The sequence below is a fragment of the Acromyrmex echinatior genome, chromosome 10, assembly GCF_024713525.1.
Source record: "Acromyrmex echinatior isolate Ae372 chromosome 10, ASM2471352v2, whole genome shotgun sequence".
NCBI lineage: Eukaryota > Metazoa > Arthropoda > Insecta > Hymenoptera > Formicidae > Acromyrmex > Acromyrmex echinatior.
In genome coordinates, this window is record NC_141861.1 from 7939154 (window position 1) to 7954232 (window position 15079).

Sequence of the window (15079 nt, forward strand, 5' to 3'; positions counted from 1 at the left end):
TCCTTTTGTAATTCATGAGCTCGAAACTCGCCTCGCCTAGCTGATTTAAAACTCGCTTCGACATTGACTTCACGCAAATCGCATTGACCCAACATTTCAGTTTTATATTTTATACATGCACAGTGCAGTGTTTTTTAATACCTTTAAAGATATTACAAAAATAGCATCGGACTATGCACGAATTGTAGTCCGAGACAATCCGTGAATAATGTGAATAAACTGCAAAAGTACTCATTATCAACTAGGTAATAAATAATTTTATTGTTTTGCTCAGATAAAGAATCTTTACAAATAAAAATCTTATACTTAAGATATTCTAGTATTTGAAATATCGTGTTCTTAAATTGATTGTAATAAGAATGTTATTAATTATTATTGTAATATAAACTGAAAAACAGATCAACTCACACACGCATAAAAAATTATCGTAAAATTATATATTGGTAGTCACTGACTACTACTTGACTAGTAACTACTTTTATTTCTTAACTATTCGTCAAGATTGCATTTGTTATTCACCATTCTTACTAATTCACCAGGATACGTAATTATTCAGAATGGATTTCGATCGGAATTATTCTATCATTCCCTAGATTTTTATTATGTTTTCTACAGAAATCTGAATAATTTCGATTAATTTCGACTAATAATTTAATTAATTTTGACTAATAATAATATCTGAAGTATTTTTTCATACGAAATTAAAAAGCAAATTACTATAAATCGCACATATTAACTTAAACCAGAATCCGGATGAATTGTTTTTCGTTATTAAACTTAACACAGTATAATTCTTTTAGAGCGCAAATAGAATAACATGAGATGATACACAAATAAACAATCGTATAAGAATTCATGTCATGTAAGTAGACATTTAGAGTAAGACAATTATAGTGGACACTCGCTGGGCTGAAAATTGTATCGTTAAAATGTAGAACGTTTTGTCGCTATTTTGCTATTTCGAGCTCTCGAGGAAATTCTCGGAGGTGAAACAAGAGTTACGGCCATTTCGCGAAACTATTTCGAAAGCTTATAGCTACGCAACTATAGAAGAGCATGCTGTCACGTGTAAAAGACGACAATCACGACATAATGTAATAACTGTTTGCACGTTAATGTATAACTAGGGAAAAAATTCGCTCGCGATCTTTGATCTTCCTCAAGGCAATAATTTAATATCGATAATTTCACAAAAACAACTTTCAACACATGCAGCATACGAGAAAGTATTTTAATAAACAGATCGATAATTATTGTCCCATATATTTATTAATCCATTAAAAATCGATTTATATATAAGTATGTATACTTTTATGTAACAAAACTTCCGTTGCGTTTATTACGTTCCATAGTTTTTTAAACTCTTGTCATAATACCTTTTGATTCGCTTTAGACATTTAACCTTCGGAAGCTGACGTCAAAATCTGTAACACAATTATACTGACGTTCGGTCTGCGAGACTCATTTTATGTTAATTAAAACGCTAATTAATTTCAGGGAAACAAAATGACGATGCATGCAAAAAACGATTCGTATCAAAAGAATGAGTACTAAGTTTGGTTTTAATAACAATAATTCAAAGAACGTTAATTATATAGAAACACTAATTGTATAGAAAATTGTGAAATGTTTTCACATATAATGTGATTTATAATGTGAACAAAAGATGTCATGGACACAAGAGGTTCAATAATAGATTATGGTTTTCGATCTACGACTGATTTAACTTATACAGCGTGACGATCGTATTTTACTGCATTTTTAAATAATTTTTAAACGAGTAAGTCAATCCAAATAAACTTTCGCATGAATATTTATTAAAATTTTGTTAGTATGTATATATAATTTGATTTAATCTGTTAGTATATATAAATAATTTAATTTAATCTGTAATGTTACTTTCTCATTAAAGCACCTAATTATTGGTTCCCGGTGATGAGTTAATTTTCAAATAATATAATTTATAATATGATGGACAAAAGATGTCAGTTTTTGAGTTACAGTGTGTCACAAGTATAAAACTTGTGCTCACAGAGCATTTTTGATAAATAAAATATTAATTCCTTATTAAACTTTGTCTTTATATTTTTTATTCATTACATTTTAAACTACATTATATGAGAAAATCAATTCTTTTACCGAAACCTAATTTCCCATATAATTAGTGCGTCCTTTGCAGATGCAATCTAAAAATATAAATGTTCTTTAATTTTATACTATTATAAGCATCTTAAAAACTGTAAATAATTTATTGCAAAAAATATCTTGTAACTAATAACTATAATTATAAAAAAATCTAATTAAGTGGATTCAACATATCAACCATCAGTTTCGGAAAATTAAATTATTGAAAGTCGTATAAACGGTATTTACAATTCCACCTTACATTCTGTACGAAACGTCACGTAATCAATAAAAATTAATACATATATATGAAAGTATCAGTTAAATCATTACGTAACTTATCTATTCTAATCATAGTAATATTAAGCGTAGAAGAGAGATGCTTATGATATATACAAACGTGCTGCACTTGGATCTGGTCACGAAACACATGTTGCTTCGAAATATTTACATTCGTATCATTAATCACGTAATATTCTACGTATATTCCAAAGCCGACATGTCTTGTAACAGGAACATTGTGCATTACGTCGTGATATTATTCCGTTCTTACGCACGCATATGCACACATGCAACACGCTATTATATTAGCACGTTCTCCGCCATTCCATCGTTCAAGACGAACCATTACTGGCTTCACTGTGCGCTGTTTCTTCGTTTCAACTATCGAAAATCGCTAAGAAGATTTTCATACGAGACACATATACGTACGTCACGTATGCGATGACGCTCTGTGTCTCTTTGGCACACGAGAGAGAGTGAGAGATTATCATGTTTTCCGACCTCGTGGGTTGTACCCCTCCTTCTTATACCCGCGCACACTCCACTAATGTGTGCAAAGGCGGTCGCGCGGTAGCGAAAACCAAGAGAGAGAGAGAGAGAGAGAGCGTTTATTAAGATTCTAGAACGAGCCCTCTAAGAATGAACACGTAAGAATACATTGCAGTATCGTTACAACGAAGAGAAAATAGAATAATAAAAAATTATAAATTTAAAAAAGAATATAGAATGAGAGAGAGAGAGAGAGAATCAGTAAAAATACAGTATAATTATAACGGCGAGAAAATAAAGTAACAAAAATCGCAAGTTTTAATTTAACACGGAAAGAACGATTTTGTTAAACTATCTAAAAACGTAGGTAAATACAGAACTAAAAATAAATTTTGTCCAGCTGTCAAAAAAATTATGTAAGAAACTCAAATATGATGAACGATTCTGCAAAAAATTTTTGACGTTTACCAATTTTTAACGTCTACCAATTAGTTTGAGTGTCCTACATAATTAATTTGATAATCAAACAAAATTTATTTTCAAGTCTGTATCTAATTAAATTTTAGATATTTTAACGAAACTGTTCTTTTCATCATGAGGGGAAGAAAAAAAATATGAAATAAAAAGAAAAACTAATACATAAAAGATAAAGAGTGAGAGGGAGAGGGAAGGTATGTGTGTATGTGAGAGAGAGACGGGAGATGCGAGAGCGAGACGGAGCGAGGGTCGAATGTCGCCGAACGACGCACGGCGCGGCGCGCGGAACGCGGCGGGTTGGAAGGAAGGAGGGAGAGAAGACGGAAGGACGGAACGTGCGAGCGAGAGAGGGGATCCACGAGCGTTCGACTGCTTCGCTCAGTCCTCGTCCGTCCGCCAGCCGGTAATCTTCCGTGCGAACGATCGACAGGTCGCGTGGATTTTCGCGACGCTGTCCGTTCCGGCCGAGAATCGCTCGCTGGTATTTTCGCCAGCTTCCGCGCCGCTTTTTTTCCTCGACTTACCGCGTGATCGTTTCGATAATGAAAATTGATACCGCGAAAGTCGATTCCGCGTCGCGTCGTCGTTTCGGTCCTGTCGCACGCTTTTTTTTTTTTGCAAAACATTCGCGTGGCAGCGTGGGAGCCTGCGCCTATCGCTACGGCCGCCATTTCTGTTTTCCGGGACCGTTTGGATTTCCCGCAACAGTGCACCGCGGGAATTGATGGCTACGACAGCTACGAAGACCAGCGGAAGATCAGTAAAGAGAAGGAGAAAAAAAGGGAAAGAGCACACAGGAAAATGTTGTGACAGCAGCTGTCATTGAAAATGCCACGAATAGAGGTATGTGTCCACATATCGTACTATTAACGAACGGAAAAATGTCCACTGACGGAAAATGCGCACGATACGCGAATGTGATTCGTTCGTGAAATACTCGCCGGAATTCCGTCACTATCCTTTCCGTTACGTCAACTCGACACCGCAGGAAATTGATGAATCGTCGGCGAACGAGCGTGCGAGCGAGCGAACAAGCGAGCAATAGCACGAGTGTCCGGACCGATTTATTTTTTCATTTTGGCAAAACCAAATAGCAACGTTGATAAAATATAAAAAATAATTAACACAATATCGAAGAAAAGTGAAAATATTTGTGCCAAGTGTCGCGTTGTTATCGTTTACCGAATATAAGAATAATTTTAACACAGAAGAAAATTGAATGTGTTGAAATTACATTCATTTGCAAACTTAAGAATGTAGCAGGTGTATAGTCTCTGCAAAAAGTAATTGGAATTGGAAATTTATGCTTTCCGTATAAAATTGAATATCATATGCATATAAAACAGTTCAATAAGATCAATATTTATGTATTGAACGATATAATTTTATACATTTATATTTAACAATATAATTTGATTTAATTTAAATGATAATTAATTTTCTCATTTTATATTAATTATATTTTTTTTAAATATTTCTTATTGAAATAATTTTTTATTCTGAGAATTAATGTATGAGTCAATGTTGAGTTATGTAACTTTTTTCCTATGGCGGAAACGTAAAAAGTGAAATTTTCACTTTTCACGTTTCTGCTCTGGAAAAAAAGTTACATAATCGATACCCAAATTTTAAATCGCCGCTTTTTCATATTTTCAAATACAATACAGAAAATCTGGATTTTTTGTTAATAATTTTTTATTTTATTAAAAAATATGTGTAATATATCTTAAGAAGCATATTTAAACGAAACGGTTTTTAATACAATATATTTTGAAGATATCATCCCCGATGATTCGTAAATACGGATTGTATAATTACACATTGCTTAAATTCACAATAGATCTATTCTAAATGAAGAGACTCCTCGGATTTCATTGATTTCATTGTACGATTAATTATATGATCGCTATAGAAGGTTAATGAAATTGTATACGTTGATATTTGTCGTGCGTACACATCATCGGAAAGCAATGGCATGTGACACGTCACGAAACTAAATAGCGTTGATAGTCACACGAGCTGGTCTTACACGATCTTATAGCTTTGAACATCGTTCCGTCTAAGTAGATAACACATAAGTGCGAATTGCGACTCTTGTTCGCGTTAGTTCGCTCGCGCGGAACTATGTATAGTCGTGAATCTCTTTCGATGAATTGGCTCGCACGATTTGTATATCTCACGTTAGTTGGAAACACGTAAAAAAAGACTTCAATCATGTAAAAAACAACGATTTTCTGTACGATATTCAATGGACTTTTTCACTAAAAATGCTGTATTTATTGATGAAAATCTTGAAAAAGGATATGCTACATATATTTATATATTATGTATATTAAATATCTATTTCTTGTTATTTTATAGTTTATATTAGTTTTTCTAAAACTTCTAGAGTCAATATCATTCTAAAGAATGGAATTTTCTCTAGAGTAAAAATTATGCCAGTCTTGAAAAAGGGTGACTGTTTTCAAAAAAAGTGAGATTCCACTCCAAAGAATTTGGAGAATATATTATACATTTTTGTGTTTCATATATTTTTATATGAATATATAAAATAAAAATATAAAATAATATATAGAATATAATATATGTATAATATAAAATAGAAAGAAATGTTTAATATATGTAATATATAAATATATAAATATATATAATATAAAGTATCGGTTTTTGTATGTAATATTAAAAGACAGGCAAATTAGTAGTAGATTATATCAAAGGATTTTAACAAAAACGACAATCAAATTTGATTTTATAAAGGCTATGTAGGTCAAGGATCGATCGAGAAGGAAATTGCGGAATCGATCTACATTGTACACTCGTCAATCATACGTGTATAAATGGGAATTACTAATAAGCTTATATATACGGAAACGTGCAATCAAAGAAAGGACTGAAGTAGTAAATGTACAAGCAACAGGAATGTGTATTAAGATTCGAGGAATATGGTTATTGCTATAATGCGCCAATTACAAAACGATTACCGATTACCAATGTAGTTAGGTATAGGCTGTTAGGTGGATAGACAAGTGAGCTTTGCTCATTGGCTCTTTTGCATAACTGGGTCTTTTGTTAGCAGTAAGTAGCACAATCCGCAGCGAACTGTATTAGTTATGATAGTGTTTTATTACTTCCTACACTTTCAATGAAGATAAACTCGCGGAAATGGGGGAGCAACTCGATTTTAATTTTAATTTCGTGCTAAATAATAAGATCTGATAAATCTATTCTCTTAATAAACTTGATCAATGATTTTTTGATTAATTGAAGGAGAAGAAAATTTTATTACTTTAGCTTACATATCGAGAGGGATCTCTTATTTCTCTTAAATCACATACATCTATATCTTTTAATTAAAGATCTAGTTAAATATTGCTATTTCCTAAATCTAAACTTAAATCTATATAAACATCAGCCTCTTGAAGTGTATATCTAATATCCTGTTTATTCAAATTATTACATAGTTTTTACTTACAAGTTTTTTTATCTTCACTAAAAAAAAAAATGTTTGGTTGAAAATGGAGAGACTAGAAGATTCTGATTCAGTCAAAATTCCGGTTATCTCAACGAGTAAATTTAAATATAAATTAAGATTCATTCAGTTTCAACCAGAATTCCAATCCAACCAGATACTTTTCTCAGTGCTCATGTTCATTAGAAAATACCTTTTCTAATACCAAAAACTTCTTTACATTCATCCTATGCCTGAATCCTTTTCTCTATCCTCTTTCTTTTTCCTCTTCTCAACATTTTTCCATAAATTAAAAGATAATTTCCAATTAATACTCGAGAAGATAGGGAAATATTTATCGAACTCGTACAAAAACGAAAAAACGATTTATCGGGCGGAATTTCTATTTATCCTCTTTACTCTTGCTTCATTTTCCCTATTTCATTCCAATTTACCTTAAGTACAGGGAGAGAAGGGTTATATGCCCCGAAAAAGGGGCAAGTCCGAAAGGGCATGGATCCACGAAGAGCCGGCGATTACGAACGTGCCTTTATTTAGACAGGCAGCCGTCGATCGAACAGTAGTTTCCGATGTTCCTCGAGCGAGGAGAATTAACAACTCGACATTCAAGCGTCCGTGAAGAACGAGCGATGAGATCGAAGAGGTGAACGCACTGGCGCGAAATTTACGTCAGGCGTGCGCGTGTGTATGTGCGATACGCACGTGCGCGCTTGCCCGCCCGGCTCGCTCGCGCGCGCGACAGTGCGTGCGTGCGTACGTGCGCGTGCATAGGTTCGTTTGATCTCTGCGAATGGCGCAAGTAAATCCGCGTATTATTAAATAGATAACCGGCCATAAATTCGGCCGGGTTACATAAAGATGCGCAAAAGTGCGCGTTAAAGTCCGACCGTTCTATTTCTGTGCCGGCGACCAGGGCGCGTTCTAGGACAGTGGTTCTCAATTGCATTCCTCGTCGGAGGCGGAAGTCCGGTGCCTACCTACTTTACTTCTGCTGTCGCTTGGCGAAATATCGAGCGATCTGCACTCGTGCGTAAAATCGCATCATGGAATTTAGAGATTGAGGGATTATTGGACGTTAGCAGATAATTAAATGGGATATTACTTAATTAGTACCTCAACAATCCTCATTAATTGGCTGCCATTAATTAACACATTAATTTAAATAACAATTGCTGATTTTTGAATTCACTTTACACTAGAAAAAATTACCTACTAAATTTTTATACAAATTTTTTAAATAGTATTAAATAAATATTTAGTTGGAGTAAATAAATATTTACTTAATAAAAACATGATAATTAAATGAAGTTAATGGTTCTTGTACCAAAAAATAAATACATTTTTACATTTAGTAAATATTTACTTAGAACTGTTTATATAAATATTTATTAAAATTTAATATATTTTTTCAGGATACCTATATAAATGTTTCAAATTTTATTAAAAAGGAGATATTTTTTATTGTTTAAGATTATTGCAGATTAATAGTAATGTAATACTAATAATGTACATTAAATATATGTTTATTAAATTAAATAATATATTATATATTAGTATTATATGATAAAAATTGAATGCATGCTTCTTGTTCAATCCACAGAATTTGTATATTGTTAAAAAATTCAAACATTGAACAATATTTATACAATAATTTTGCTTACTTCGTTATATTATGTACAGGTAATTGTAATAGTATTATAATAGATAAACATAATCTCATCTTCATAATAAGTGACATTAAATCGATGAATGCTTTTTGGCGAACAAATAATTTTTTGCCGTCTACAGATGGAATAATCGAAATCTTTTAACTCGATTCTATTTTTCATAAATTATAAAGAGGACGATAACGCAATTGATTGCTTCTAAAATGCGTGGTATCGTGCATACGTAGTTTGAATTCGTGCGTGCGTAAAAGTCACAGGTCGTTTCCGCGGCTCGATAAAGCAGCCGATTAGACAGTCATTGAATGAGAAGGGTACGAAATAACACCGCGTGTTCGCGTGTTATCATCACTCGCTAGGTCCGTTTGCTTTTTATCAAGCGTCGCGCGCGATAATTTCTTCAAATTGCGAGAGCCACGGGACCGAGTGACTACGCGTTTTTTTTTTATACACACTCTTGCGCGCACAGATGCAATCGCGCTATTCTTTCTCGCTTCTGGCGTGACACAGCGGATTGATTGCCAATCTGACGTGTATAGGAATGATTAATTATTGATACCTAATCTGATTTGAATGACTTAGATGAGCAAATAATTATTAGAAATTCCGAAACGGTATTATCAGACGAAAGAGTATCATAACAGGTAAGCTCAGCTCAATTAGGAAAACCATTGAAGGAGATAAAAACGGGTAATATCCATTGATATCAAGGTGATTAATTTTAATTTTTGTTTTACTCATTTTTATTTCTTTCCAATTTTAATAAGGGAAGTATCAAATTTTTTATGAAACTTTGTACATTTGTAGATTACTCTCTGAAATTCTTGCAGTGAAAATAATGCCACTAAAGAATGAAAAATTTGCACTCTTGAATAAGAATGGCAGATTTTCACTCTTTTTTTTTTTGGAGATTCACTCTAAAATTTTATTTCAGAAAAGAATAAGTAAAAATCTGCTACTGTTATTCAAAAGTGCAAATTTTTCACTATTTTGGAATGAGATTTCACTTCAAGAAATTTAGAAAGTATAAATAGATAAAATGTCAGTAACCCAAAAATGGTTTTGAAAGGTGAAATCATATAAGGAGTGCCTCTCAAAACCACTTTTGGATCGCAATTGACATTTTCTAAATTTATCTATTTACGTGAATCTTTAGATACAAAGTATCATTAAAATCAAAATTTCGCAAGGTTTCCGTTAGAAAAAAGTAAAGATTAAATTAAATCGAGATTAAAGAGTAAGTTAATCTATATTATTAGAAATAAACATAAGAAGGAAAAAAAAGAGAGAGGTAATAATATATTATCCAAAAGAGGCAAATATCCGCGTTAAAGAAGAAGAATACACACGGACGCAAGAAATAGCTCGCGTAAAACTAGTCTAAGATCCATCTCTCTCCTCTCTTTCTCGTGTCATACAGATTTTTCCGCGGCGCCACATTATTGGCGATGGTCCAATCGAGGCGGTAGCTCCGTGCCTCGTCTATTTTCGTTGATTCCGATCTTCTTGAAAAGCTAGCCCAACAAAACGAGTCGCGTTTGCCCTCGATGCTCCTTCCGCCAATGGCATTTGACGAACGCCGCCGCTTTGGCGGTCGTACGCGATTAATACCGCCATAAAGATGACGATAATCGTGACGAATCGGCGTCGCACGTAACGAATACTGCGGATAATAAAAAGTATACTTTGCTCCAGGCATATCTATCTTGCCTGATTTCGATAGTTCAAAACTATCAATGTCCTGATATTTTTCGCTATATTCGCGATGGAAGCTTCTTTTTAAAGGCAGAACAAGTTGCATGTATGTGCTCGCGCATATACGAGTGGCAAACAGGATAAATCATTATATTTATGTCCCACTAATATTTGTTAAATGTCATTAAAATGGTACCGGCTGCAAATATAACCTTCTAGAAAAGAAATCAATGAATTCAAATGATATTCGTTAAAATTGATTTCAAGCTATTCGAATAAAATCGGATTATATTAATTCTATTAGTATTGAAAATTAAAAGCTTCCGGTGGTGAATTGAATTTTATGAAAGCATTATAAAATCATATTTTTTATTTATTTATAATTATGGATATTTTTATGTCGATGGAAAAATTAATTTAATCTCAAAATTTAACGTAGATTGAAAGCATTCGTTACAAATGAAATTCTTAAATTTTTCATGAATCTCGTCGATGTGAAATATTCTAATTTTAGAAACAATTCAAAAACTTGATGTTCTATTCGGTGCATCTCTGATTTGTTCGCTGTTTTCGTGTAACCAGATCCCAGAATCACAAACCTTAATTTACAATTAAGCTGCGGTGAGAGAGAAGAAAAGAAAAGAGTGCAAGAAAGAAAAGATTAAAGGAAGCATTCTCCTCGAGGACTGGCTAGTCTGCAGCCAGTCTGAGAATCCATGGCTTTAATTCGCATATGTGACTCAAGCGTCTCCTTTTTCCTGTTCTCTCTTTCCCTCTCTGTTTACTTATCCATCTATCTATTTGAATTTTAAACTATTTTTAGAAAGCTGTCGGATGTCTCTTATCTTTCCTTCTCTCTACTTATCTATCCTATCTTTTCCCGTTATTGTTCCTTTAAATAATTGTAACTAAATTATAATTGAATTCTGTGATTATAACGCGAAATAAAATATAATAGATTTTTTATCTCACGATTTTATTAAAAATCAATCTGTCCCCCCTCCCCCCCCTCCCATCCTCTTTCTCTCTTTCTTTTTCTTTCGGCACTGTCGCCCCGATCGCTCGTTGCACGCACCAACGCTTTTCCCTCTGTACAGCATGCGGCATGCAACAGGTATCCATGCTGACGTCAGGATGAAGCGAGAGGGAGATACGCGACGCCCGCCGACAAAGACGGCGATCACGGGGTGATCGGATCAGCGGCGCACCGGCGCGGCGGAGGAAGTATAGGTCGAGAAAGAAAGAGAAAGAGAGAACGCATGGAGGATCACACGCACATGCGAGACCCGGCCTGCACATGACTCGAAGCGTCGGACGGCATCTCATCCGCCGTCTCTTTCCGTCCCGCGATTGTCCTCCCTTCGTCTCTCGTCGCCACCCTGCCGACGAGCTCCGGGGCTTAACTCGAACCGAGTTGTGTCACCGCGCCGCGCTGTGTTACGAGGCTGTTATTCAACGCGCGCGCGAAAATATGCGACGGGCAGAGACGTACGCGTCAATGATGGTGCATGCTTATTGCGGAGGCTGATCGATCCGGAAAACCAAACCGAAAGTCGATCATCGGCATTTTTACGCGTACACTGTTAGAAATGTAACCATGAGCTTCCTTTATATGTAAATGAAGCTGGTGGTTATGAACGAAATTAAAAGTAATGAATGATTTAACTGAAAATTAAGTTACAGCAGTTACTTAAACATAATGTACGTGTACATTAAATTTAATTGAAAAATACATTAAATTTTACGTACATGTACATACATATACTTTTTAGTTATAAATACATTAAATAAATTTAATGTAATGTTTTGAAATTAAGTTCAAATTGTGTAACTTAAAAGTTAATGAAATTTAAGATAGAAATTTATTTCTAACAGTGTAGAGTCGGGATATCGACAGAAATTCGTAGTTATTACTCGGAACGTAATTTCATTTAATTTGTGTTTTACAATTTTATATTATATTATTAATTTCACTTAAATAATATACTCGCTGATCTTTTAAATTCCCCACGAATTTTTTAAATTAATCAATTAAATTAATCATCATAAATTTATTTTAAAAAGTTTTTGCAATGACAGAAGCATACATAGAAAATTGCTTCAAAAAATCGCCGGCAGACAATTAAAATATTTTTCTTACTACCATCACACAGGCATCACCTTGTACGGTGCATTTCTTGCGTGCATTTCTGTCGCGCGCGCGGTTATGTTTACAAATTCCTTCGGTCTTGTCCGGCAGTCAAACCCGCCGACATATCCGTTACTGTAATTCCGCGAACTGCTTTAACAACGTCATGAATCACGAAATGACTCCGTGCGCCGTAATGTATGCGCGCAGAAACGAGAGATAACAGGCGCTGCCATTATTTTTGTATGCGATTACTATTCCGGACGTGACGCGGCTGTGCCGTGTGAGTCGCTTCCAAACGATAGTAATACATATCGATAACGACATAGAAAGTAGTGAGGGCTGAATCACTTTAAGACTAAAAAAAAAATGGGAAAAATATGACATTTAAATACAAGATGAATCCAAGATGTTCCTCGCGATCAAAATTGATACAGTCGCAATAGAAACGATTATTTTAATTTTAAATAATCCAATATCAATATATATATATAAGGCTTTTATTATATATGCGTAAGATATATATTTCATGCTTATCGAATCAATTTATTTCATGAATTCTTGGATGAAATCAGTTCAATAAAAACGTACGAGCAATAATCTTTGAGCAACTTGAGAAAGTTGTTTATCGAAAATTAATCTCGGAAATGTCGCTAATAAAAATTTATGTAAATAATTAATATCGGCAAAGTAAAAATAGAGAGAGAGAACATCTCATTGAATATGATAATATCAAGTGTGAATGAAATAATTTATTAATTTTTTTCAATCAGTTTTTTTGATTAATATAGCCAAAAATAATTTTACTTTTTTAAATATTTAATAAGTATTAATACAAAAAAAACATAATTATGTAACCAACTGATTTATAATAAATAATTCCTAAATATTTAGAAAAGTAAAATTATTTTTTAAGTAAACAAGAAAAATCGCTAAAAGAAGCAATATAATAAATGTAACATATAAAAAATTTAATATCTTTATTCTCAAATCGAATGAAAAATGTTTCGACCCTTAGTTGTTAAAATGAGAATTTAACCAAATTATGAAACTTTAACGTAAAAAATGAAAGTAAGACAAAAATTATCTTTCATTACATTAACTAAACATTGGATTAAAATTTTTTCACTAGTAAATGTTACTAGTAAATTTGAAATCGTTCAGACAACTTGTAAATATGTACAAATGTTGCAAAATCGATCCAGCTATGAAATGCAAGTTTGACGTTTGCCCTATCATAACAGACGAGAACAAGGAAGAGAACGTAGAGTGTTCACCTCCTCCCTTTCCGCTTTTGAACGAGCGATGTAAATCTCTCTTTCGGAGCACAAATTTAACAGTGCATTCGCGTGAGAGAGCGACGATCTCGGGTGCATATCGGGGCGCGAGAGTAGGACGCTCTCGGAACAAAGCACATTTCGCGTGCAAGTACATGACTGCGTATATAAAATAGGGTACGAGCATGTACAGTAAGCGCAGCAGACCGTCCCGTCTCGTCGCGGCTCAGACCTTAATGACGTCATTATCTCTAATTAGAATTCCCACAGTGGTAACAGCCACACGGGGGACGCCCCGTTACACCTAGAGATCCTCGTGGATAGTATCGATGTTTCTCTTACTTGCTATACCGAAGTGCTGTGCATCTTTGCGTGCCCGATACTCCACTTCCGGTTAAACTCAGACACGCTCTGATCTCGCTCCTATAACGCTGAGTAATCAGATAATTCCGAAACGACATGTATATATTATCATGCATATAATATCGACATAATACGTAGTCCATTATTGATTTTTTTATTCTGAATATTGCAAAAAAATATTGTTGCTCGATTATCATAAGCCATATTGCGCGGTATCGTCATTTTTGGCGAAGTGACTTCCTGTAATCTTTATTTTTTTTTTAACGTACCACTAAAACTTTAAAGTTCATCAAAGTTAGCATTTACTATCTAGAATTCGTGCACTGTCAAATTCATAATGTCAAATTCTATTTATAATTTAAGTTATTTTTAATTATTTTTAAAGATCGCCACTTCCTACTTAATATATCAATTTGACTAAAACAATGGAATCAAACAATTTTACTCTAGAAAATATATAATCAAATTTAATGTATTATTTTCTAAATATATATTAATATGGACGATATTTATTTATTTTGCTAACTACAGAATTGAATTGATTCCTACATCTTGTCACACATGGAAATTAAAAATTGTTATTTAACTTAAGGAATTGAGTTGTCATTGCTCTTTTGATATCTAGCAGTGTGAAAGTTGAAATGTCGGTCACTTTGCGAACTCTCTTTCTTTTTTTCTCTTCCTCTGTCTTTCTATCTGTCGTTAGATTATAGATCGTGTAAAACGAGTCGCTGAGCATAGTCCATGCGTGATAGCATGCCGGTAACAAGAATTGTGTATAGGATAAACTGCGGATGAGCAATCTGGTCTATGTGCGTCGCACGCTCGTAGTTACATCATCGAACAAACTATCTCTCTCTTTCTCTTTCTTTATCTTTTCTTTCCATCTCTCTCTCTCTTTCTGTAGAATGTAATGATAAAATGGATCATCGTGAAAAATATTCCTCTTCCGAACGCTTTGCCTTCCACTCTCTCGCCATGCGCACAAAAATTCATCTACGAGTCGCCACACCGCCGTCGTCGCCGCCGTCGTCGTCGCGAAGGTCGCAAGGAAATTGATTTCGATCGCGTTCCTTGGTTCTATCTCGTTCCACTAATTCGATCCATCCGA

General features: G+C 34.0%; 1 protein-coding gene and 1 long non-coding RNA gene across 7 annotated transcripts in view; one reads left to right on the forward strand and one right to left on the reverse strand.

The window, feature by feature from the left end:
• Nucleotides 1-1250: 1250 nt before the first annotated feature.
• On the reverse strand, nt 1251-2664 carry LOC147908255 (uncharacterized). Of its 4 annotated transcripts, none has more exons than XR_015546428.1 (2): nt 2525-2664; nt 1251-2186 (listed from the first exon to the last, which is right to left on the reverse strand). It is a non-coding gene; the product is annotated as an uncharacterized LOC147908255 (long non-coding RNA). The 4 variants fall into 4 exon arrangements; XR_015546427.1 differs by having other exon boundaries at nt 1251-1424; nt 2525-2663; XR_015546426.1 differs by having other exon boundaries at nt 1251-1424; nt 2521-2661.
• Nucleotides 2665-4074: 1410 nt separating this feature from the next.
• Nucleotides 4075-15079, forward strand: part of LOC147908256 (uncharacterized) — a 75920-nt gene continuing 64915 nt past the window's right edge. For all 3 annotated transcript variants that reach the window (XM_087410485.1, XM_087410486.1, XM_087410484.1), the window contains exon 1: nt 4075-4215. In XM_087410485.1, the coding sequence (XP_087266611.1) occupies nt 4201-4215 (15 nt within the window). In that variant the 5' untranslated portion in view covers nt 4075-4200. The remainder of the gene's footprint in view (nt 4216-15079) is intronic.